This window comes from Syngnathus leptorhynchus, chromosome 6, assembly GCF_054491065.1.
Source record: "Syngnathus leptorhynchus isolate UIUO chromosome 6, UIUO_Slep, whole genome shotgun sequence".
Taxonomy (NCBI): Eukaryota; Metazoa; Chordata; class Actinopteri; order Syngnathiformes; family Syngnathidae; genus Syngnathus; species Syngnathus leptorhynchus.
Window position 1 is genome coordinate 858,889 of NC_141200.1, and position 24,013 is coordinate 882,901.

The 24,013-nt window shown below is 47.3% G+C and overlaps 4 protein-coding genes across 4 annotated transcripts; all 4 read left to right on the forward strand.

Annotated features, from left to right (window-relative positions):
• Positions 1 to 306: 306 nt before the first annotated feature.
• Positions 307 to 5,016, forward strand: LOC147055073 (creatine kinase U-type, mitochondrial-like). The gene is made up of 10 exons (XM_085914332.1): positions 307 to 479; positions 624 to 846; positions 2,065 to 2,263; positions 2,531 to 2,626; positions 2,847 to 3,068; positions 3,142 to 3,227; positions 3,627 to 3,750; positions 3,820 to 3,954; positions 4,019 to 4,144; positions 4,371 to 5,016. Exons 1-10 carry the CDS (start codon positions 452 to 454, stop codon positions 4,482 to 4,484), a joined length of 1,353 nt encoding a protein of 450 aa, XP_085770458.1. The 5' UTR covers positions 307 to 451; the 3' UTR covers positions 4,485 to 5,016.
• Positions 5,017 to 6,367: 1,351 nt separating this feature from the next.
• pdia3 (protein disulfide isomerase family A, member 3) lies at positions 6,368 to 10,533 on the forward strand. The gene is made up of 13 exons (XM_085914337.1): positions 6,368 to 6,620; positions 7,679 to 7,757; positions 7,843 to 7,960; positions 8,078 to 8,185; positions 8,403 to 8,532; positions 8,612 to 8,728; positions 8,834 to 8,959; positions 9,021 to 9,203; positions 9,271 to 9,379; positions 9,466 to 9,594; positions 9,676 to 9,755; positions 9,844 to 9,901; positions 10,000 to 10,533. The coding sequence occupies exons 1-13, from the start codon at positions 6,487 to 6,489 to the stop codon at positions 10,111 to 10,113; spliced, it is 1,485 nt and encodes a 494-aa protein (XP_085770463.1). The 5' UTR covers positions 6,368 to 6,486; the 3' UTR covers positions 10,114 to 10,533.
• A 205-nt stretch (positions 10,534 to 10,738) lies between these two features.
• ppib (peptidylprolyl isomerase B (cyclophilin B)) lies at positions 10,739 to 13,248 on the forward strand. Its single transcript, XM_085914339.1, has 5 exons — positions 10,739 to 10,978; positions 12,199 to 12,312; positions 12,374 to 12,467; positions 12,547 to 12,731; positions 12,908 to 13,248. The coding sequence occupies exons 1-5, from the start codon at positions 10,844 to 10,846 to the stop codon at positions 13,028 to 13,030; spliced, it is 651 nt and encodes a 216-aa protein (XP_085770465.1). The 5' UTR covers positions 10,739 to 10,843; the 3' UTR covers positions 13,031 to 13,248.
• Positions 13,249 to 17,290: 4,042 nt separating this feature from the next.
• oaz2a (ornithine decarboxylase antizyme 2a) lies at positions 17,291 to 23,199 on the forward strand. The gene is given in 6 exon segments (XM_085913687.1): positions 17,291 to 17,310; positions 20,518 to 20,584; positions 20,586 to 20,669; positions 21,380 to 21,552; positions 21,740 to 21,825; positions 21,946 to 23,199. Coding segments are annotated over 6 exon segments (564 nt in total). The 3' UTR covers positions 22,080 to 23,199.
• Positions 23,200 to 24,013: the final 814 nt, after the last annotated feature.

Consider the following 24,013-nt stretch of genomic DNA (forward strand, 5'->3'; position numbering starts at 1 on the left):
TCGCTCGGGGAACAAAATGCAACAATGTCAATTGTAATCCCCGCGCTGGTTGCCTCCTTCGCCTTGCAAATGAATTCTTTCATCTTTATTTCGATTCGCTGCACGTCGTAACAAAGCGTTCAGAAAACGTCTTAAGATGTTCTCCACCAAAGAAGACGTTCAAAGGATGTCGCAACACTGCAAATCGGACATGCATTTTTCATGTCATAATTAATAAAGGGCGGTAACTGAATATTCAGCGTGTCTTTTCAATTTGAATTTCGTCGCTGTCTTTTCTGCAGCATTTGCAATTGATGCCCTTCATTATTCACCCCCCACGTACTTCAATGGTCAAGTCAGCGGTGATCCGGAAACAGTAGCCACGTTTCACAATAAAACCGGGGCAACTCATTTTCGCCCAGGCAACGCCAATCGATTGATTTTGATCTGTTGTTGATTGAATAAGACAGAAATGCAACTACAAACATCGGAGTCGTATTGTAAGCCGCATCATTCGAGAAAAGGCTGTCTTTTGAGCCTGTCTATCTTATTTCGAAAGCAAACATCCGGTCTAGCTCTCGTGCCTCCACTTTTAGCTTGACGGCGTCTGTTTTCTCCTCTGCTGGATTTGGGTTCCTTCACAGGCTCCATCAACACCAAGCAAGGCTCACATCCACTTGACCCCCGTCCGTCACCTCTTATTTCGCCCTATTTTGGAAAGATGGCCAGCAGCTTCTCCAGGGTCCTGTCCTCCAAGCGCACCGTGGGACTCCTGTCGGTGGTCGGCGGTTCTCTGACGGCCGGATTTCTACTGCACCGGCAGCACGTCAGTGCAGGAGCATCCGGGCGGAGGCTGTACCCCGCCAGGTAACTGCAGTCAACGGCCACTTCCGCCAGTCATTCGAGCATTTTGGGTGGCCTCCTTCTACTTTTCCTTCCAATTAGAAGTCTGCACTTGAGGGCAGGGTCATTTTTTAGGAAGCTACATTTAATTCTTTTGAGACTTCACGTGAAAATGAAATGTATATTTGAATCATTCAAAACATGTCATTGTGAATTGACTAGTTGCTCCAAAAACATTAGCGTCCCGACATGAAAAACATTTCTACTGTGTATTTTATCTGTTAAAATGTGTTTCTTGTTGCTTTTTTTTTTTTTTTTGGAAGGAATTTTCGCATGAAATTTTCGCACTTTAAAGACATTTTAATCTGAAGATTTGACACAGAAAAAAATGACAAATGTTTAATTCGCCCAAACTATGTTTAATATGATGAAATGAACTACGACCGAAGTGTACTTAGGCTGTTGGCCAAATCTAGCGAGCAGTGACTCTTCCCCTTCATTCCCCATCCTGAAATATATTGATAAACGCCTGCTTGTGTGTGGACGTGTCCCGAGGCACGTCTGCATGCATTGCAAAGCTGCACACATAAGAGATTAGGCAAACATTATCTCTCAGCCACATATAAAACCCAGCCCCGTAATTACAACTCACGATCGGGCCCGGGGCGAATATTGGACCCAATAGGCAAGGGCATAAAATATGCCTTCAATTAGCCTTTGAACGGATCCAGTTGACTTAGCTGGTGGCGTAATCTTGCGTAGATAAGGCCTTGGCAAGGTTGCCAACCAGTGGGTGGACTCAATTTTGGTGGGCAATTTCTGCTCAAATGAAAAAATCAATGGAGCAGGAAACATAAAGTCGACACACGCTTCAGATTTGGTCCCTTTCCTTGATTTAGCGGAATATTAAAGAACGGCTGTATCCACACACTGGCAGAGAGTCGGTGGTAAACCACTTAAGCAGCTTTAATATTTATAGTCAATTATTATGCACGTGCCTGATAACATACCCGCATCAACATTTAAAATGCTTTGTATTTATTTGAGGTGAGCCGTTGATCTTTTTAAGCGGGCGATGATACCTGGCGAGGTATCCTGATTGGAAGAAATAGACGAATGCAAAGTAATGTCTTGTATTTCCTGGGAAAAAAAAAAGCAAAGCTGTTTACCGGAGCTCAGCTTTTTAATTGATTCTACACTCAGACAAATTAAATATCAATCCGCTGTGTTTTATTTGCGCAGTGCGGAGTACCCCGACCTGCGCAAACACAACAACTGCATGGCCAGCCACCTGTCGCCGGCCATCTACGCCAAGTTGTGCGATAAGGCCACGCCCAGCGGCTACACGCTGGACCAGGCCATCCAGACGGGCGTGGACAACCCCGGGCACCCCTTCATCAAGACGGTCGGCATGGTGGCCGGAGACGAGGAGACCTACGAGGTCGGCCCTTTATGACGTTTGCTGAACCTTTGCAGTGTCAATAGATGAATTCCCTCCAAAAATATTGAATTGTGACTGTCCGGCATCTGGTTCAATAAGAAGCGCAATAAGACCTTTGTTTTGGAATGTGCTTTACTGCCATCTGCAGGATGGGAGCGGAACGTCGTTCAATTGCAATTACACCACACGGTCTGACGTTAAAGCTTCCAAAATATCGATGGGCGGCAAAAACACTGCACAGTTTGATGAAATTGTGGCCGTTTGCAGGTGTTTGCAGACCTGCTGGACCCCATCATAAAAGAGCGGCACAACGGCTACGATCCCAAAACCATGAAGCACCCCACCGATCTGGACTCCAGCAAGGTACCGCTCGACGTTATTCTTGATGTTTCACGGAGACTTTGTGTTTGGCTATTTTTGTTAAAATGCCACAAGATGGCGCCAAAGCCTTGACCGACAGGAACGTCGTAAACGGCGTCAAGGAAGTAGGTTGGAGTGACATATCGGGAGCCCGGGTTGTTAGCGGAAGTGACACTTTTCAATTGTCTGTGAGTGGTGAGTTTGAAAGCCCATTCCGTTTCAGCTCCAGTCGGGCCTCTTTGACGAGCGCTACGTGCTGTCGTCCCGGGTGAGGACGGGCCGCAGCGTCCGCGGGCTGGGCCTGCCGCCCGCCTGCACGCGGGCCGAGCGCAGGGAGGTGGAGCGCGTGGTGGTGGACGCCCTGGCCGGCCTCAAAGACGATCTGGCCGGCCGCTACTACAGCCTGAGCCAGATGACGGACAAGGAGCAGCAGCAACTCATTGACGTGAGCCACCAGCAAATTGGGATGGCGGAATCTCGTGCGCTTAACGTCCACGTGTCCCCTTTGTTTGCGTCAGGACCACTTCCTGTTTGACAAGCCGGTCTCCCCGCTGCTGACGTGCGCCGGAATGGCTCGCGACTGGCCCGACGCCCGCGGCATTTGGTAGGCTCAAAGACATTTTCTTATCAGGCGTGATCGGAAACTTGGAAGAAAAACAAACTTCAAGGACCGGCATCGTTGATCAATTTGGGGGGGATTCAATATAGTTTAAGCTATGCTGTTCAAACATTTCATTCAGTTCTACATCAATCATAAGATATTTCCAGTTTTGCCGCATAGTCGCGTCATCACCGGGCCACAATCAATCGGCAAAGCCTCGCAAAAGTCGTGGCCCGGCCGGCCGTATCGCCTTCCCCTAAATAATTCACCTGCTCTCCTTTCCCTTTCCATTCCTTTCCATTGTCTCCACCGCACAAAAGAACCAGTTAGCCAGTTATTTTCATACTTAACTCAGAAGATACAAGCAGAAGCACAAAAAACACCATCAATCCCGCTGTGCAGGCACAACAACGAGAAAACCTTCCTGATTTGGATCAATGAGGAGGATCACACCAGGGTCATCTCCATGGAGAAGGGAGGCAACATGAAGCGAGTCTTTGAGAGGTTCTGCAAAGGCCTCAAGGAGGTTTGACTCACTCTGCCTTTGCTGTTACTGTGTGGGCAACGTTTTTAGACCAGAGGCTTTCTCCCGCAGGTGGAGCGTCTGATCCAGGAGCGAGGCTGGGAGTTCATGTGGAACGAGAGGATGGGCTACATCCTCACCTGCCCCTCCAACCTGGGCACCGGACTGCGGGCGGGGGTTCACGTTAAACTGCCCCTGCTGAGCAAGGCAAGTGAGAGAAGACCTCCGGTGGTGGGGGGTTTGTCTCATTTTTGTGCCGGGACCCTTGCAGGACCCTCGCTTCAATAAGATCCTGGACAACCTGCGTCTGCAGAAGAGAGGGACAGGCGGCGTGGACACCGCCGCCGTGGGGGGAACCTTTGACATCTCCAACCTGGACCGCCTGGGACAGTCGGAGGTAGAAAAGTTTTACGTTGAATCATCAAAATCATCTTTCCCCCTTTCAAAGAATGCAAATGTCGTTTCAGATTTTAATGTATTTTTTAAATCAGAAAAATGACACTATGATTTGTACTTGATGCACCATACATAGGTTTTTCAATTTTCAGCTCAATATGGCAATTTCCAGGGAGATGATTTGAAGTGGTCCCGTACCTCACGGATGCTCATCTTCCCCTTCACAGGTCCAGTTGGTGCAGACGGTGGTGGACGGCGTCAACTACCTGGTGGACTGCGAGAAGAGACTGGAGAAAGGCCAGGACATCAAGGTGCCGGCGCCCATCAAGCAGTTTAAGTAGACCCCCTCCCGACCCCCACTAAGCACACTCCCCCCCCCCCCCCCCCTCGAATCACACCTTACCTCCTTGACACAGCCCGGCCTGTGGCCATCGATATCGACACGAGATATCGATGTCAACGTTTCATTTTGTGCTCCTTCATAGCTAATACAGAATAAGCCCCTCCTCTTCTTCTATAATCAATCCAAATATTTAAATGTCCTGACACTCCGGAGCCGCACAAACGCTGAGCTAGGCTTCAGTGGGATTCATTTGAATGTAATCATCGGAAGGAAGAAAGATGGCCGCCCTCCCACTGAATCCGACCCGGTTTGGCTCTGCTCTGCCCCCCCTCCTTGAGCATGCCACCTCGTCCCCCGTTTTGATCCCAAGCCACGACATGGTGCTCACGCTACTCATCACATCACTTGAAGTGGATCGGAATGTGACTCTCAAAATATCCAAGTGGGTTTCTGGAAGCAATATCATAGCAGCTCATCACTGAATGTCACACGTGTGTCTTTTATTAAACAAATCATCTATTTAGCAGGAAGGATGATGTCTCCTGACTTTGTTTTGATTCACTTTGGGAAGCCAACAAATGAGGACAAGGTGAAATGAGCAATCTGGAGCCTGCTCCTCCAAATGAAACACTTTTTTGATTTAAACACCTGACGTTTGAAGACGATTGGAAAAAGACTTCCCATTCTAACATTCTCGTTTCGCCTCGGAGGAGGTCTTCACGGAGTTCTCTTGTCTTTCCACAACATGTTATTGTCTGGACGTGGACAACAAGGCATACAGTGTTTTTGTGGCGACGTCAAGCGTTGGAGGGGCTTAACGGCAAGCATGACATCAGCATCTTTCCCCTCCTCCTTGTTCCACATTATGATAAAGGAGCCAGCAGGTTGCCATGGTAACCACTTCACCGGGGGCTCCGATGGGGGTAGGAAAGAAACGAGGACTGTATGGGGACAAAGGAGGGAAAATCAACCACATTGGAATGACAGAACATGCTGTGTGTGGATTGAAATACTATTTCAGCCTAATGTTGGCATCTGGCTGAAAACGATTTGAAATATTCAGTTGCCTTCTGCTGGAGTTCCATGTTGACAGTAAGTTAGAAGGTTGCAGCTGGATGGCGCATTTCCTGTCTTAAATAAACTGGTGCAGTGAACTTTGCGATTTAGAGTGCCCTCTGCTGGCAATTTGCTGCAATTTCAGGTTAGTCACAACAGGAAATCGAGAATCCTCCTGCAGTTAGATTTGACCTCAGGACAACTACAACGGTTATACGTGATTGATTCTATATTTTAAGGATCGATTATGTGACAATACTTTGGAAGGGGAGGGGAACAGAAAAGAGGAATTCTTCAAGAGGCGGCAGTGATCAAACACATACATTTAAAGCCATTCTAAGGCAGTTTTACTGCTTCTCATGTTGGGCTTCGACGATGCTGAGCGAGGAGGGGCAAAGACGTCAGCTTGTTCGGCACATTGCACTGCATATGCAACGTCGTAATATTGCGACAAGGGAACTAGCATTTCTCTGCTAGTAAAAAAAAATCACATGTTCTGATGTTTTTCGGAAAGTAAACCTCATGCAAATGAGATTCATTGTCAATGCATTGACTTTGATGGGAAGGTTGTCCCTTCCAACATGGCCGCTACGTAGGCACATCCTATAGCGGGTTGCTAAGACAGACGCGCTATCCGTGGTTAAAGGTCTTCCAGTGAACGCTCGTCATAGTGACTTATGAAATGGCTCTCCGATTGGTCGCCTCTAGAGGAAGAGCCAGTGTGCTGCCCTCGGATTGGCCGATAGCGGTGAGTGAAACAACCGCCCGACCAATAGCGGGCTGCCACAGTGTGATAAGGAGCGGCGACGAGGCCTTTTTCAGCATCTTCCCCGTCTTTTCCTTTCGATCCGCAGCCCGGAGCGAAGCATCACCTCAACAACCTCGCTCGTCTTCTTCCCCCTCGCACGGTGTTATTTGCAATCGAGTTCGGAAGACCGAGTGCGATGCTGAGGCTGATCTTCCTGGCCGCGCTTGCCGGGCTCTCCCGAGCCAGCGACGTGCTCGATTTAACCGACGACGACTTTGACAGCAGCATTCAGAATCTGGATCTCATCCTGGTGGAATTTTATGCCCCTTGGTGAGAACTGGAAAGAGCGACCTCTCAACGTTAAAGAGTGAAGCGTTCGTAAACTTGACGCTAGCTTGAGCCAACGTCTAGATTGAGCTAACGTGTAGCTTGCCTGCAAGGTTTATAACCATTTTAATGGACATTTTTTGAAGTAACTTCACACTTATGTTGCAGGGAGTTGTGTCTTTATTTATCGTTACGAAAAAAGGCTCGTAATGAAATGTTAGCATGCTAGTAGGCTAACAAGAGACGAAAGTGTAACTACAATATAAGCATGTACCCATGAGGGGATTTACTTATATGATAGTTAGCAAAAGCGTACAGTCCGTATTTTTTTTTATTTAGATTACGTGTACGTGATCGTCTAAGGGCAGTTTCCACGTTGTTTTTTGTACTTTTGAAGCAGCATTTAGCCACCACTAGGAAGTTGGAGGCGTGACCGCTCGCTGTTGTAATGCTCCGATTGGACAGTGAAGTTTGGGTGGCTGCCTCTTATTGGCTCATATAAATTGTGACGTGCTGCTCCGAAACCAAACGTAAAAGGTTTTTAAAAGCGAAACAAAATGTTGTGGAATTTTTTTTCAAAGAAAAGGAAAAAAAAATGTCTCGCAAGTCTTTTGAGTATTGAGAACAAAGTACATTGTGGGTCCTAACGAGAAAAAAAGGCTAAATAATGCAGAAAGCGACCAACTTGTTAATTTTAAGGTGGCAAAAGCAATTCAGTGTTAGACCATAAAGATCAATGTTGAAAATAGGATGGTCAAGTATTATTGTTTGACACTATTATCTAAAAAAGTACTAAAAGTATGTAAAAAAGAAAAAGGGCAGCAAGAGCTCATCTGAAAGGACTATGAAGTGAACCATAGGGTCAGACCAATGTAAAAATGATATTTTCTTGGTGTGGCCTTGAGTAAGGCAACCTCACCCAGTATCAACCTTGAAATCTCGCCTTGCATTCCTGCATGTATGTGAACTGGCTTTATAAACATTTCCAGGCAAGACTTTGCTCAGTCTTATTTAACAAGCAGAGAACAGATTAGTTCTAATGTCTCCTCTGTCCTCTCAAGGTGCGGTCATTGCAAACGCCTCGCCCCCGAGTACGAGGCAGCGGCCACACGTCTCAAAGGCATCGTCCCTCTGGCCAAGGTACCTGACAGGACAATTGCTTATATAACTTTGATTCCAACTCTTGTGGTCTGTTTTAACACTTGATCTATTTTTTTCTGCCCAGGTTGACTGCACAGCTCAAACCAAGACTTGCAGCAAATTTGGAGTCAACGGCTACCCAACCCTGAAGATCTTCAGGAGCGGAGAAGTCTCAGGGCCCTATGATGGCCCCAGATCTGCAGGTGCAATTCTATAGCAAACACCAAGGCGAACTGCTTTGCTCACCAACAGACTGGACTGTGAGGCTCGGAGCATTTTTTTCCCCCCTATTCTTAAGACTTTCTTTCTGTTTCTCATAGATGGGATTGTGAGTTTCCTGAAAAAGCAGGCCGGCCCCGCCTCTGTGGAGCTCACCACTGAGGCGGATTTTGAGAAGTTCATTGCAGAGAAAGACTCCAGCGTTGTCGGTGAGTCCTCCACCCCTTCAACTCGGAGAGCGCAATTTTCATCTCAACAGGAACAGATTGCAAATCAAAAGTCATAGTAAGCAGTGAAACTCCAAATATAAATAAAGACAAGCTTTTTAATAGCTTGAACATGTTTTCAAAATGCAGCATCATGCCCAACAGTGAAAGTCAGAAGCCATCTCATTCTGGGTTTGCCGTTCTTCCCGCTCCCCTCCAGGCTTCTTTGCCGACAACAGTAGCCCAGCGTACACGGAATTCCAGAATGCCGCCAAGGACCTGAGGGAGAACTACCGCTTCGCCCACACTAGCGTGGAGGCGCTCCTCAAGAGCCAAGGCGTGGACGGAGAGTGAGTGCGCCTCTTTCGCCCCACTTGACACTCATCACCACAAAGTGTCACCATGCTTTCTTTATTCTTCATTTTCCAGAGGCGTCATCCTGTTCCGCCCGCCCCGACTCAGCAATAAATTTGAAGATGGCTCGGTCAAATTCAGCGGAGAGAAATGCACCAAAAACACAATCAAAACATTTATCAAGGACAGCGTGTATGTTCTTTTGTCAGAAATGACGTTGGGTTTTTTTCTCAAGCATAAATGTTGGACTTCACCCTAAAACTGCTCAGCGCTCACAACGTGATGTCCTTCATTCAGCTTTGGCATCTGCCCGCACATGACTGACGACAACAAAGACCAGCTGAAGGGGAAAGACCTGCTGGTGGCCTACTACGATGTGGACTACGACAAAAATCCAAAAGGCTCCAACTATTGGAGGAACAGGTACAGTAATCCCCTTTTCCAAGGTTGACAGTCACAGTGAGCCTGTTTGATGTGTCCGCAGGGTGATGAAGGTGGCCAAGAGCTTTTTGGACCAGGGCAAGGACCTCCGTTTCGCCGTGGCCAACAAGCAGTCGTTCAGCCACGACTTGTCAGAGTTCGGCCTGGAAGGCGCCCAAGGAGAGGTCCCTGTGGTGGCCATGCGCACCGCCGGCGGAGACAAATACGTCATGACCGAGGAGTTCACGTAAGTCACGTCGGACCCGGCACACGTCGCCCAGTTGTGCTAATTTCCCGTCGGGTGTCCAAAACAGTCGCGACGGAAAAGCTCTGGAGAGCTTCCTGCGGGACTACTTTGACGGCAAACTGAAGCGCTACCTCAAGTCCGAGCCCATCCCGGAGAATAACGACGGACCCGTCAAGGTGAGCCTGTTACGAAAGCAAGAATTCCCCCAACCCGGGTCGATACGAGCGCCGCTTTCACATGCTAACCAGTGGCGCGTTTTTAGGTTTTGGTGGCCGAGAACTTTGACGCCATCGCGAACGACGACAGCAAAGACGCGCTCATCGAGTTCTACGCTCCGTGGTGCGGTCACTGCAAGAGCCTGGAACCCAAATACACGGAGCTGGCAGAGAAGGTTGGCGCACGCAATAAGTCAAATCGAACCCGGTTCCAATTGAGCGGGCCGTTCTAAAGCCTCGCCCGGTGTCTCGTTCAGCTCGCCAACGATCCCAACCTGGTCATCGCCAAGATGGACGCCACGGCCAACGACGTACCGTCGCCTTATGAAGTCAGCGGGTGAGTGAGTCCGGTGCAAAATTCCAAAAGGCAAATAAAAAGCGCAAAACGACGACTATCGCGTGATGGAAAACTTTTTGGATCTTAGATTCCCAACAATCTACTTTGCGCCAGCCGGCAGTAAGAAGCAACCAAAGAAATACGAGGTGCGTATTGCAGACCATACCAAATCGCATCGGAACGGAAATGTTCGAGTCGCGCACCGAAAAGAAATGTGCTCATGTTGTGTCGCGCGGCGTCGCAGGGAGGCCGCGAGGTGAGCGACTTTATCGCCTTCCTGAAGAGGGAAGCGTCCAACCCCGTGATCGTGGAGGAGCAGCCCAAAAAGAAGAAGAGGCTCGACGGAGGCGAACTATAAGCAAAAAAGAAAAAAAAAAATCGACATCCTCACTGCAAGTTAGAGATATTTTTTTTTCAATTGTTTAGGGGAATCGATAGGAGAGGCGTAAATTATATTCCGCTGTCTTAGTGAACTACAAAATGCTCTGAAGCCAAGTTGGCAGGGTCCCCTACCAATACTGTGGAAGAAGTGGGGCTGTTTCTTTGGAATGACGAGGGGACCACTTTTTCAAAATTAGGATTTTTTTGTTTTAAGTCTACTTTGCACCTCGAGCTGGTGACGCACTTGAGCTGCGCGGCATCCGACATCACTCTTGTTTTTGTTTTATTTGTTGTCACTTGGGGGGGGGGCGTTAATTGTGAATGCCTTCTTTTTGGTTGTCTGTTTTTGTACATTTGGAAGGATTGTGAAATAAAAAGGCCCACAAAATCAAGAGAACGGGTTTATTTTTTTAATACTAGTCATATGTATGACTTAGTTTGAAGTCATCCACTAAAAATGGAAAATATATGAAAGCTCACGCGTCTGCATCCAATTGGCTGGAAAATGAACCAATCAGAGCGCTGCGCGTCGCTACTTCATCACGCGGAGCTGCACTTCGGAAAAGTGAGTGGCCGACCCGACGCAGTCCCCACCCCGGATATCGTAGCCCTTCCCCGGCTTGGGCCTGCCCTGCCCTGCACACTCGGAATATAAAGCTACCAGGGTTGCACTTCACTGTCTGGCCGGCCGCTCTGTTTTTTCGTTGATGCTTAGACTCTTCGAGAGAAGGATGAAGTTCATCTTAGCTGCCACGATCATCGTGGGCTCGGTGTTTTTTCTCGCCTTCCCCAGCGGCTCGTCGGCGGACGAGAAGAAGAAAGGCCCCAAAGTAACCGCCAAGGTGAGTGAGCTCGCTCCATCGCGAGGAAGAACGACTGAAGGGAAAGGAAAGGAAGGAGTGCTGGAATGCTACATCGGAGCTAATGCTAACGGAGCTAATGCTAACAAATTATGAAGCCACGTCATTCCAAAGCCTCCGGCAAACATCAATCTGGATGTTTGCTATGGCCGGGTTATATTTAAAAATGATCAAACACACGCCTGATTGCAAAACCGCGTATATTATTCTACTTGTCGTCCAATTCCTTTAGAGTACATTGATTTTTCCAACGGAGGTTTTTTTACCCCCCCCCATTGTGTCAATTTTAGGATTTTTGGCTAGCCAGTGCTAGCGATGTAGCAGTCTCACACACACACACACACACACACACACACACACACACACACACACACACACACACACACACACACACACACACACACACACACACACACACACACACACATGCCTTTGTTTTAGTCTGAAAGGTCCTTTTGCCCACCTGGAAGCTTGAAAACATTTCAAATCTAGAAGATTTCCAACCAGTGCTTTGAGGGGCCACTCGGCCATGATGCTGCGAGCTTGCCATTAGAATATCAAACTTAACAGAATACAGAAGTTTTACGTTAAAAAAAGTTGGCGCTTTTACAATTGGACGGATCCGTCAAACTTCACCCAAAATGGTGACAATGTAAACACTGCACCATACAAAAGGTCAGCCCTAGTTAATTTCACCAGTGGTTTCTGACCAAAAATGAGCTCAAAGAAAAATTCCTATTTTTGCTTTTTAACACCTTGATAAGCACAAAAGCAAATAGTGGAAGGCGCTGTGGAAATGCGTCACAAGAATTCAAAAAAAAATTCAGTCCATTGGCCTGGCAGGAAAATGAAGGTATGCCATTTTTATGTGGACCGACCGCAGATTATTTTGTGTCGCCAAATTATCAGGGGCGAGGCTGGTACGTTTTTACAAAGCCCAGTACCCAAGTCTGTGTGTTCTATCACATTCAACCAAAGCATTTCATTTCATCTCCCAAAGTCCACGAGCTTGTCGCACATATAAAATGCTACGGAAAGGCTAATGAAATTTAGCCTTGATGTGTCGTGAGTACGAACCTTTGAGGTATTGTCTCGAACACACCCGCCCGGCCGGCCGGCCGGCCGGCGTCTTGGCAGGCGTGTGTCGGACAACGTGGTGCTCGCCTAAAAGAATGCTTCTATAATAATCATTTGAATTTCAGGTGTACTTTGATATGCAAATCGGAGAGGAGGATGTCGGAAGGATAGTCATCGGGGTGTTCGGCAAGACGGTCCCCAAGACGGTTGACAACTTTGTGGCCTTGGCAACGGGAGAGGTAAAAAGCTGCCGTAGTCTCAAATAAATCATCAGACTGATTTGATCAACCTTTTTTGCAGAAAGGCTTCGGCTACAAGGGCAGCAAATTCCATCGCGTCATCTCCAATTTCATGATCCAGGGAGGAGACTTCACCAAGGGAGACGGAACGGGAGGTAAGATGCCGGCCGTGACGCGACGCTGGCTACGGTGGCGCACGCCAATCATCCGCGCGTGTTGTCTTCTTGCGCCAAGGCAAGAGCATTTACGGCGACCGCTTCGCCGACGAGAACTTCAAGCTGAAGCATCACGGCCCCGGCTGGCTCAGCATGGCCAACGCCGGCAAGGACACCAACGGTTCGCAGTTCTTCATCACCACCGTCAAGACCAGCTGGCTCGACGGCAAACACGTCGTCTTCGGAAAAGTGCTGGAAGGAATGGTGAGCTTCTCTTCTTACTCGTTTTTATGTTCTCGTTTGCTGATCCATTTTAATTGGGCTGCCAATGAACCCGCGACGGCAGAATGTTTTCAGTCACGTGACAGTGAAAGTCTTCCTCAGATGTCTTTGAGATGATCTGAGCAATTTGATGTTTATTCATTGTTGTCGTCATTTAGGATCTTGTGAAAACGATTGAGAACACAAAGACAGACAGTCGCGACAAACCGCTGAAAGACGTGGTCATCAAAGATTGCGGCGTCATCAAAGTGGACGAGCCCTTCGCCATCGGCAAGGAGTAAGAGGAACCAAACGCCAGGGGATTTGATCGCGCGGTGGAGGAGACGGACGCTTGTTGGACCCTGGAAGGAGCGCCATCGCCGCTGCCAGAAGCTCGGCCGGCCACACCATCAAGCATTCCAAGGTGCACTACTTCAATGGTCAACCTTTTTTTTTTTCCCCCCCTTTTTTGGGGGAAAAGAAGGAAATCCTTCAAATAAAGCTTTGAGGTTTTGTTAAATTCTTGTGAATTTTGTCGTGTAATTTTCTCAATGACCACCTAGGGGGAGTCATTTTCCTACGAATAGCTTTGGAATGTCCAGTTTCCTTTGCAGCCACCAGGAGGCAGTATTGAGGCATAATTATTGCAACGTGTTATTGTCTTAGCCTGCAGAATGCTGTCAATTCTGAACAATTCTGCCCAGCAACAGCATCTGTTACACACACACACACACACACACACACAGAGACACACATTCCCGCCGTATTAGCATTCTGAGCTCTCCTTTCTTATCATCATCTTTATTGAGACAGTTGAGACTTATTTGTCCCAAACAAAGCATCCACTAGTGCAAACAAACACAAAAAAAAATTCTTTTCACCTGTCAAGTGTTTGCCTCAACTTCCTGTCTTTGTCATGCATATATTCTTTATCCTCTGTGTCAAAAGCCAAATATTGCCGAAGCTTAATGCTGAACCGTGACTATCTCATTTGTTCTCAGAGCAATTTTTGTAAATCGCAAAGTCCCTGCCATTGGCTTAAATTCTTCTGATGGCTTTTGCAGCCGTTGTGCCAGGAAGTGCGCTACGGTGTTTTGGCCAAATCCAGTCAGGCATCCAATGACTCACCGGGACGGGGAAAAAATATGGAAAGAATTCCCGGGAATCTCTTAAAGCCTGGCTTGTTTAGACTGCGGCGATTGGGAGGATTGTGCGCTGAAACAGTGTTGTTGTTCACCTAGCGGCCCGCGCCGCGCGGGCCGGACATATCTGACATAGCTTTGCGCGCGAGCCTTTGTCACGTAGATTAAAGAGAACATTGCAGAGAATCACGGCAAACAAGCAACGTCGACGCATCCCGGCACGACGCTCTACTCGCCGACTCAACCTGTCATTTACGCTTAGCCGTGCAATTTTTTTATTTTTTTGGAACATTCTGTCCTTCCGAATGACACGCTTGTTCACCTGCGCCGTAGTCGCTCGAGCAGCTTTATGCACTCGTCGAAAGGCGTTTCTGGAGTTGCGAAAGGAAAAAAAGAAAAAGCAATCGGTCACGTCCACAAAGATAAGCAAAAACAATCAGTTACAGGAAAACTACCTGACAAGAGAATAGAAATGTACAATAGTCGGGGCGGAGCGGCGTGGGAAAGGTCAGCGTGGGAACCGGGCCTTGTTGTTTTGTCAATGACTTTGGGAAAGCGCGATTTTACTCCAAAGGCCTCGGCGGCGGCCGCGCCGCTTCGTCATTGTTCTCACGCTTCCTCTCGGCCTCCTTCGCCGGGCGCTCGCTGACTTTTTTTCCCTGGAAGGAGCCTCGGGGCGGTTCCCACGATCTGCCGGCCTTCCTTAGCATTAGCGAGGGCAAATTTCGGTTTTCTCCCGCTGGGCCGGGCCATTGTCCTGCGTGGGAACCGGCGATGCTTTTCTCACACGCTCGTGCGGACTTGGAGGTCACAAATTTCCACCATAAAGCGGGAAACGTCGTCCGTTTCCGCTCTCAAATGTATTTTTACGCCAAACGACCCAGTTTTTCGCCTGAAGCCTTGGTGCCAAGTACAGAGGTATTAAAAATAATTTCAAAACCATTGTGACCTTTGACCTGGCCCAGCTTCCGCACTGTATTGAGTGGCCACGCGCCAGCAGTAATGGCTTGTGCTTGAATAATTGAAGAACATGACTTGCCTTTTTTTTTTTTTTTTTTATTCCTGTGTAATCTCATGAATAAATCAGCCACTGTAGTCCCTCAGTGGATTCCTTTGAAGCACACAACATGGAGGATGCTGCCTTTTGTCTCACCATTGGGCAGACTTACATCACCCCCCCCCCCCGCCACACGTGTCCTTCACGTGTTTGTGCAAGGAAAATATTTCTCCTTATTCAAGTCATCTGCCAGATGGAGTTAGTTACTGCAAGATAGCCACAACATTTTTGAAGCCTTTTTTAACGCTAATCTGTGCTGCACATTTGTGTCATCGCGAAAAAGCACCACTCAAGTATGCTGATGAGCTACAAAACAAAGCAAAGTATGTGTTGACATTTAAAAACAACCACATAGCTTTGCCTCTGAGCAAATTCACTTAGCTTCATGCTAACAAATAATGGAAAATGTCGCCGGTGTCAGAGTCACTTCAAGTATTGGTGAAAGTCTTCTTTGTTTGTACTTGCGTGTTGGACTCCCCCCCGGTGGCCGAGTTATGCATACCAGAACGATCTCTTAAACATCAAACTGTTTCATTCTTTCCATTGTACTTCTGTTAAGTAGAGAGTGCGAGTACCTCTGACTTTTCTGGACGGTTGAATTGGAACTGTTACGTAAGGCAAAAGTGCTGAAGGGCGAGAGCAGCTCCGTTGCCACTCCCGCAGTCAAAATGCGCAAGACGCAAACATTAGCTGCTCGTCTCCCTCCGGCAGGTGACTTTGTATCTCGTCTTTCTTGTCGTCGTTTGAGAGCGACACCGCTCACCCGCTATTTGGTAACAAAAGAACCGATAGCGAGAACATCACGGGAGGGTGGCGTGACCTCACGCACAAGCGCTATTTATTTTCTGGGACACAATCTGGTTTGTTTCGGAATGCAAAGCTCAAATGTCCATGTGCGTATCGTGTACCGCGTATACATTTGAGTAAACAAAGTTCATGTTACGTCCTTTGCGTCATTCGCGATTGTAAAATCTCATCTTTGAGCCCTTTAGGTTAACAATTGAAGCATTTGATGGTGGCCCTGCAGCTGATCATTGCAGCAACTCCAAATTGATTGTTGACAGCTTTCCAGTGGGCCTCTGTGTTTATTTTGAGAAAACAATCATCCAGTGTCATGTTAATGACCAAAATCCAGCACAAATCAGGTTAGTGGGCCAACCTTTCCCGACATTATTACAGACCCGGGCCTCGCTCGGTGTTGCCAATCATTATGCTGAGCGGGGACTAGAAACTAGTCATAAACTAGACTAGGGCTCTGTAATATTGCTGAGTAACTGTGAAATGCGCCCCCACAACAGCAAGCTGCTCCGCCACCCTTGCCATCAGCAGCCGTCTTCATCAGGCAAGCAACTAACGTGCCAGGATCAAGTAGCCCGGCCCGGCCCGGCCCGCTATCTTATTACTGATCGGGTAATCTGCTTGGCACAAGCGCTCTTTTCCATTCCACCTTACATAACGCCGCTGCTATGTTTCACTTGTTTGGGCCCCTGGACAATTTCAAAGAGGATGTCTGTTCTCGTTTTGAGGATGAGTATTGTCCCATGATGGCATATAACATTTCAAAATAGAAAATACCACGATGAGCCCACAACTCTGCTGCTTTCATTTAAAGCTGCAGATCTTGCCAAATAAAAATAGTTTGGAGACGCAACACCTTTATCAGACGGTAAAGTAAACCTGGAGCTCAAAGATTTAGGGTGGATAACAAGATGCGGAGATGTAGGTCAGTCCTTCAGGCAAAGTCAACTCACAGCAAGGAGAAAAATACTCACTCTATAGTAGATTATGAATGCAAGTCAAGAAGAAGTTTATGGATGTGGTAAGGGAGGCCATGCAGGTGATTGGTGAGACAGAAGAAGATAGCGGACAGTGAGATGGAAAAGATTCATTCTTAATAATCCCATAAGAATGAGAAACATTTTATTTCATGATCAGAACGGACGATTTTATCTCCATAATCTGTTCATTACTAAAGAAAGAAAAATGCACTAAAATTTCCCCACAGAGTAACTCTTAATTTTAACATACTTGTGAATAAGTAAATATTTGATCAGAAAAGTCTTCAGCCTTTTGTTTATGAGATGGCGTGATGAGGCTTGGGAGGGGGCGGAGTCACCCACAATGCACCGCGGCGTCTTCTTGATATAAATGGCGCAAGCGCTGTTCCCAGCACTTTGTTGACTGGCAGCTGATTGATCCAGACCCGCATTCCCCCTTGACCAAAACAAAACCCAAGTACACGGATAAAGCTCGTTGGAGTTCGTCGGACGCAGAGTTTTTATGCCTAACCTTTTTGCTCCCCATCAAACTTTTTTATTCTTTCCAAAAAACAAGGACCGTAAAAAGCTGTCGTCGAGGCTGTCATGTTGAACGCAGACGAAAGGTAGGAAGTGACTCAAAAGTTGGCAGCTTGGTCACAACTTTTTTGTCATTTTGACCGCATTCCGAGGCAAAAGTTTTCTCCGGTGATGGGAAGGCGACCCCGCACCCTTTAGAAAAAGCAAAGTTCCAAACTTGAAAGACTGACGACATGCTTGCTGTAATGTTTGGAAACATGTCGCGACTTCCTCATCATGTTGAGTACTTGGAATGTTCCATCGTGTCTCCTTTTCCCTTCACGCATACTCACTTATTGGTTTTAATGCACTCTTTTATGCTTTGATCATATGATTTGATACAGTGATGACCTTTGGTTTTGACAAACATGGTGAATATACGTCACTCAATTCCAATGTAGTGTTGTGCAAATGAACAGAACTGGCGAATGGTCTGTTCTGTCAATATACTTTGATACTATGATTTTAGTACTGGAAAATAAAAATGGTGGCTGAAAAAAAATACTTAACTAAGGCCATGAATGGGGAAAAGCTTGCTTCTCCAAATCTGTTTATCATCATGAATTGTGCAGTATTTAAAATGAGATGGGATTAAAAGTTGTGTCCAAAGACAAAGTCTTCTTAATTGAAAACAAAAAGCTGTATAATCGAATTGTCACGTTGCCTGCCTTTTGCCATTTGACTTGAATTGGTTTTGTGGTGTGATGAAATGCTTCAATTTGTTTGATATTGACTTTTAGGATTGCGGCCGGTTGGCATTTCTTCTTCTTCGGCTTGGCTTTGAAATGTTGAGTGACGCCAACGTTGTCATTGATTGACAAATATTTTGTGGGCAAACCCTGTTTTAGTTTTTCACTTGAGCCTCAATGGTCCGGCCGGCCGTACAAGCGCAGTCACGCCACCGAAGCGGCGCTCCGAATTTCCGAAAGCATCCGAGCGAGCGAGCGAGCGTGCCGTGCCGGCTTTGGCTCCAGGCCTGGCTCGGGCTTGAATGCGTCACACTAGATGTGAAGTGCTTCTGGGCCGGGTGCCAACGTCCTAACTCTGCCTATCTGTGTGGAGGTTAACGCTTTGGCTGCCGGCCATTTTTTCAAACGGCTTGATAACGATTGCGGAGCGCTTTGGAATCATTGGATCCGGTTCGATAGGGTGGAATCGAATGATGGTACGGCTGACTTTGAACAAGGATGATGTAATGACGTTCTTGTCAACTTGTCAGTGCTCCAATAAAGAATCATTTGAATCTCGCTCGGATCAGTTTCAAAGTGAAGCGTTTAGGAGTCGATTCTTTTGAATCCAAACCCGTTTTCCCGATTCAAATCAGTTGTTCGTCGAGACCCGGAGAGTAACTACTCTACCGAGTCTTTTTCCGTTCCTCATTTTGAGAAGGCTTTTGAGGGCAAAATGATTTTTTTGTTTTTGTTGTTGACAAACAAACTGTCCGCATGGTCCTTCAAAGGCATTCCTGGAATGTTTCAAGCGCGACTCACCTCACTTGTTGTGTTGTGTTGTGGGTCCATGTGCTGTTTTTTGTTTTGTCATTTGCTGCGCTTTCAGACACGCCCTGCCATGTCGTGCACCAGTTTGTTTTTACCGTTTGGCTCGATGTGTCGAGTCTAGTAGTTTCAGACTAGACCGAAAGCAAAAACAGAAAGTCGGCGGATGATTTTGGGTTGGGCGGGGCCAAGCCTTGTTGTGACTTGATCCACTTTGTGTCAACCTGTGGAAGAAATGAGGCCGCCAGAGAAGAAGCTGGTCCAAAGTCAATCTTTTGTTGTTTTGATCGACTTTTGGTTATTTGACTTGCGTTCAGGGTTCAGGATGGTAGGCACTCGCGACGCCATCGAGCTTTTTCTTATCTCAACACGGCCAAACATTGAAGCTGCCATGAAAGTGGCTCACAAAGAGACAGACAGGCGTGCTCAGAAACGGAGAGGAAAAAAAGAATCAAGCTATTTGACACTTGGCTCGCAAATGAGTCGAAAGGCGGCATCCTCGCCCTCGACGGCGCAGCTTCCGACTTCCACTCTCTCCCATTGTGCCGTTGAAAGGCTTTCCGCTCTTCTCCGGCCAGAGATGTTTTGTTCCCCGCGTGTCTCTTGGCCGTCCTCCAAACACCTCAACGTTCATCCCTTCCCTTGTTATCCTTTCAAAGCGCTCGTCTGATTCTGGTCCAAGCGGCGCCAGGAAGGGCAACGCTTCCCAATATCTCCGAATGTCTTGGTCACCAGCGTCTCTTGACCTTCTTCAAAACATAACCTAGTTTCTGTTTATAGGTCGACCTGGGTGACTATTTTGCGCGGGGGGTGTTGAAATGTCACAGTGTCACCTTTCACAACAAGCTGGCGCGTCCATTGGGTTCTGAAAATGGAAAGAAAAAAAAATGACAAGCAGTTCTCGATGGCAGCCGAGTCTTAATCGTTTCCTCCATCTGTGTCCTGCCCGTCCGTTGGTCTGTCTCTCCTCACGTGCGATGGAAAGCGCCGGTCCTACACCGACGGACTGGGCAGACTGGGAGCTGCTCTGATCGTCATGGGCAGAAAAACAAATATGCGAGGTCTTTGGCAACATTTGTTAGCAAACAATGTTTGCTTGGATGGCTTCAAAATTGGGTCGCCGGCCGGCCCCCCTGCCAAGACCAGCTTGGACACCAACGAGTCTGTCTCGTGTCACCGAAGGCCGCGGCGCGTCGGCAGAAACCCCCGGCGGGCTATTTCTAGAGATGTCTTGTCATGCCATCCGTCATGTGTTGGTTGGGAAGCTCCGCCTCTAATCACTGAGCGATATGGGTTCAGCTGACGGGACCTGAATTTCAAGTTGAGCCCAAAATTTCTAATAGTTTCTGTCGGCTTTTTGGCTCCTTGGTAATTTTCGTTCGCAATGCGTTGCCACCCAGCATCCCGCTCATTGTCAGGGGGCGGAGCTACGTGCCATTTTTAGGGGAATGGGTTCAGTGCCACAAGGTCGAGCTCGATTTGATGTATTTATTCATAAATTTAGATTTATTTTTTGAACTAAATAACACCTTTGACATTTTCTTTTCATTTCCTCGTCCGCTTGGTGCCGCACACACTTTTTGCGTACACTGGGAGAACAAATAAAAGGCTGAGGAGAAAGAAAGTCTTGATATGGTATCAAATGGACAGATTTTTTTCAATTGAGGAAACCGCCGCCCATCCACTCATAAAGGAAAAAGTAAACAAGCGTACGTGTTCCCTCAAACGGTGTGTTTTTTGTTTTTTTTTCCTGTGCAGTTCGTGGTTATTGGACTCGCGGCTGCTGTGCTCCGTTCCTCCTCCGCCGGGGCCTCAGTGGTGCTCCTGATGCCCCTCACCCACAGCTGAAGATCCCGGGTGGGCGAGGGACTTTCAGGGATCACGCTCTTGATGACGTGCTTCTACACAAGGTGAGCCAAATTCTTTTTACCTTGTAATGAAATGGAGAATTATAAAAACCTTTTGTATATTTTTTTGAAGTTCTTGTGTCCTTCAAATTTTGTTTCAATGGACACATCTTTGGACAAAATTGCTTGGACACCAAAATAAGAAGGCGACACTCCTGGGTTCACAAAATGACACGGTGACTTTTCTCTCATTAAAAATTGTACAAGTAAAATAATTGGACTTTCTGGAGTATTTTTTTTTTTTTTTTTATGGGTGAGGACATGGTAATGTTCTTATCTTCATCTGCACACAATTTTGTGCTTGACTTGAATCATTCAAGCTAAATTTGCTCAATTTCAGGCGTAAGCAAACACAAGCAGCTGTGTGTTATTAGCACGCGTGTGTCGTAGGCCGCACATGTGACTCCGCCCGCCCGCCGGGGGACCAGCCATAACCCGCTCATTGTCCTCCGCGTCAAGCTTATCGGCTTCATCGGATAGGAAATCGAAAAGTTAGCCGTCATCTTGAAAGACACGCGCCCAAATACGCCATCATCGGGCCTGAAGGCCAAATGCAATTTTGCACTCGGCTGTGAATGTTTTTCCACTAACTCAACTGTGACTGTGAATTATCGCTGCGCCCGTATGAACTCTGCTGCTAACCAAAACAGCAGCAACAATCGCCTAGCCCGGCAGCTAACGCTTTAGCCGTCTGACGGAATGTGCGCCCGCAGGATGACAAGTTGACGGTGACGCAGGCAGCGGAGGTGAACGGGAACCCCTCGCCGCTGCGCTTCCGCTACCAGCTGAGCGAGCGCCGCTCGGCCTCTTGGGAGACGGTGCTGTCGGAAGATAGCCTCTTCCTGGAGATCCCTGCCGGCCCGCTGGCCGAGGGGAGCAAAGAAGGGTGAGCCAGCCGGCCAGGCAGGCAGGCGGGCGGGCAGGCGCTTGCTGTCAAAAGTTTGCATGCACGCCAGCCGCCGCAATATTATATAAAGCGCTCGCAGCTCTTATATAAAAGGAGAAGACCGCGTCATCGGCATCGCCCCCCCCCCCCCCCCCCCCGCCATCCGCTGACAGACTTGTGTTTTCAGGCTCACGGCTTTGCTGGAGTTTGCAGAGGAGAAGCTGAAGGTGAACTCTGTCTTCCTGTGGTTCTGCAAAGGGCGAGAGGATCGACGTAAGATTTATTCTATTGATCCTGTGCGTGGTTGCGAGCTTGTTAGAAAGAAAAAAAAAAAAATTATCAATGAATATAAGACAACCCCAAAAAAGAATCATTGGTAAATGTCACCGCCAGTGTCCATCGTCAAGACGTTCCACTACATGGGCTTCGAGATGGTGAAGCCGGGAGACCCCTCGGTTCCGGCCCGCCCCGACTTGGCCTTCATGCTTTACTCTCTGGACGTCGCCAGCAGCTCGGACGAGGAGTGAGCCCACCTTGACAGCCCCTCCCCCACCTGCCATTTCCTAATACCTGAAGGATCAAGGCGCTTTTTTTTTTTTTCCCCCTTTCCCCTGTGAGACTGCGAATCAATTTGCTTGAAAGCAAGTTGTCACATGCCAGCTTTTACCTTTCCTGCTTCCTTTTTCTTGCCGCCATCAAGGACAGAGCGTCGAGTAAGAAACGACTTTTTGAAGCTTTGTTAATCACATGGCGTTGTTTTCAAAGTAACTTTGGGACGGCCACATTGGGACAAAACGTCACGTCACCGACCGCTCCGGGATGTGACTTTCAACCAAACTTTTTTTTTTTTAAATTTTTTTTTTTATAAGTACTTAAAAGAATTCCGTAAGGCGTCCGTCATTCTGGTTCATTTGAATTTGTTGGCCAGTTGGGTTTATCAATGTCAAGGGTCAGGGGTCAATACCCGAGAGCCGGTGGAGTTTGACATCAACGAGGATGGTATTAGCCAATGAAACTGTTACAACGCCACTTTTTTGACTCCACTAAGTCATTGGCCAGTCTTAATTTATCCACATTGAAAACTTCAATCTGTTTGTTTTGGTCTCTTAACATCGGCGAGGTGCTCGCAGAAAACATTTGTCGGTGGTCTACTTGCAAGTAAGACCCGGTTACATCTTTGTCCGTCGACCCGTTTGTGCCTCACGAGCGGACTTCACCTTTTGAGTCTTACGGAGGAACGTGTTCCTGAGTTCCCTGTGCAAAACAGAACAAACGAAGCACTTCGGGGCGTTACCTTCATATGCAATCGGCTGTAACGTCGCTTACGATTTGTAATATTTTTTTAATGTAGCACTTTGAACTCGATGCCAAAGAAACTTTGATCTTGGCTTGGGGGTCGGTGGGGGGGAGCGGGCAACTTTTGTTTGAAAACATCTTCCAGGTCTAATCAATATTACGCAGTTTCTCTCCAAAGTTCTATTTTCTATGTGTATATATTTCTTAAGATTGGCATAGTTGATGTATTTATTGTTTTGTTTCCCGGTGACAGTTTGCTTCCATTGTTGGACAGACCATACTGTGGATAAGGATGTCACTTGTGGTGGGGAAAATAATTGTCAAAAAAAAAATAAAAAGGCTTTAAAAATGTTTTGCCGTGTCTGCTGCTGTCGCCGAGAAGAAGAAAAAGCAAAAGTAGTGATTTGCTCCAATCATTTTATATTAATAATCACAAAGAAGGACGACGGATGGGAAAGCGCCCGTGCCCTCGTGTTTGTCAACGTGTGGCTCACATCAAGGACTTTGAAATAAAAGCCTCATTCTTAGCGCCTTGCTTTTAAAGGCCACGCGCTGAAGCATCGAGACGCTCGACTTTTGAGCGCTACAAAGTAGACTCAGTTTAAGCGGCACAGAATCGGGCGCGTCAACTACTGTGAAAGTAACTTTTGTTTTTTTTTTAAGGCAAATGGATGTTACGCAATGGCCAGGTCAAATGTGTTTGCTGAAGGCATTTATTCTTTATCTCTGAGAAGAACACCCATTCCTGAGCAGCCTTGACCTACTTTGAGTATGCATGTCCTTCTTGTACTGCCCCCAGGTGGCCAAGGTGCGCACAACAGAGAGAGCACAACAATGGCCATTTGATTGCAGGAGAAAATGTGGTTAATGTTGACATCCTATTTGGTTACATCATCGTCTTGGTTGGAGATTGCCCGTGACCTTAACGACAAATGTGAATATTTCGGTTTGTGTGTTAATTCAACTGAAATCACAAAAGACTTATTTGTGTGTGCTCTTGGTTATTTCATAAGAGCTGAAGTGTGTGTTACACAATCCATGCAGGATGCGTGAAGGCCATCTGCTGCACTTTGAGGCCGTGACACACTTTGAGCGTTTAATCTCTTCTTGTAACACTCTTAATCTGGCACCTTCTCGTGGCCCGTTTGGAAAATAACGCACAGGT

Excerpts from the sequence above, each read along its gene's own strand:
- ppib (XM_085914339.1), top strand. The coding sequence starts at position 10,844 with ATGCTTAGACTCTTCGAGAGAAGGATGAAGTTCATCTTAGCTGCCACG. Across the intron at positions 10,979-12,198 it reads GCCCCAAAGTAACCGCCAAG|GTGTACTTTGATATGCAAAT; the intron begins GTGAGTGAGCTC and ends TTTGAATTTCAG. Across the intron at positions 12,732-12,907 it reads GAAAAGTGCTGGAAGGAATG|GATCTTGTGAAAACGATTGA; the intron begins GTGAGCTTCTCT and ends GTCGTCATTTAG.
- LOC147055073 (XM_085914332.1), top strand. The coding sequence starts at position 452 with ATGCAACTACAAACATCGGAGTCGTATT. Across the intron at positions 3,751-3,819 it reads TCTGCAAAGGCCTCAAGGAG|GTGGAGCGTCTGATCCAGGA; the intron begins GTTTGACTCACT and ends TTTCTCCCGCAG. Across the intron at positions 3,955-4,018 it reads AACTGCCCCTGCTGAGCAAG|GACCCTCGCTTCAATAAGAT; the intron begins GCAAGTGAGAGA and ends GGACCCTTGCAG.
- pdia3 (XM_085914337.1), top strand. The coding sequence starts at position 6,487 with ATGCTGAGGCTGATCTTCCTGGCCGCGCTTGCCGGGCTCTCCCGAGCC. Across the intron at positions 8,186-8,402 it reads GAAAGACTCCAGCGTTGTCG|GCTTCTTTGCCGACAACAGT; the intron begins GTGAGTCCTCCA and ends GCTCCCCTCCAG. Across the intron at positions 9,380-9,465 it reads ATAACGACGGACCCGTCAAG|GTTTTGGTGGCCGAGAACTT; the intron begins GTGAGCCTGTTA and ends GCGCGTTTTTAG.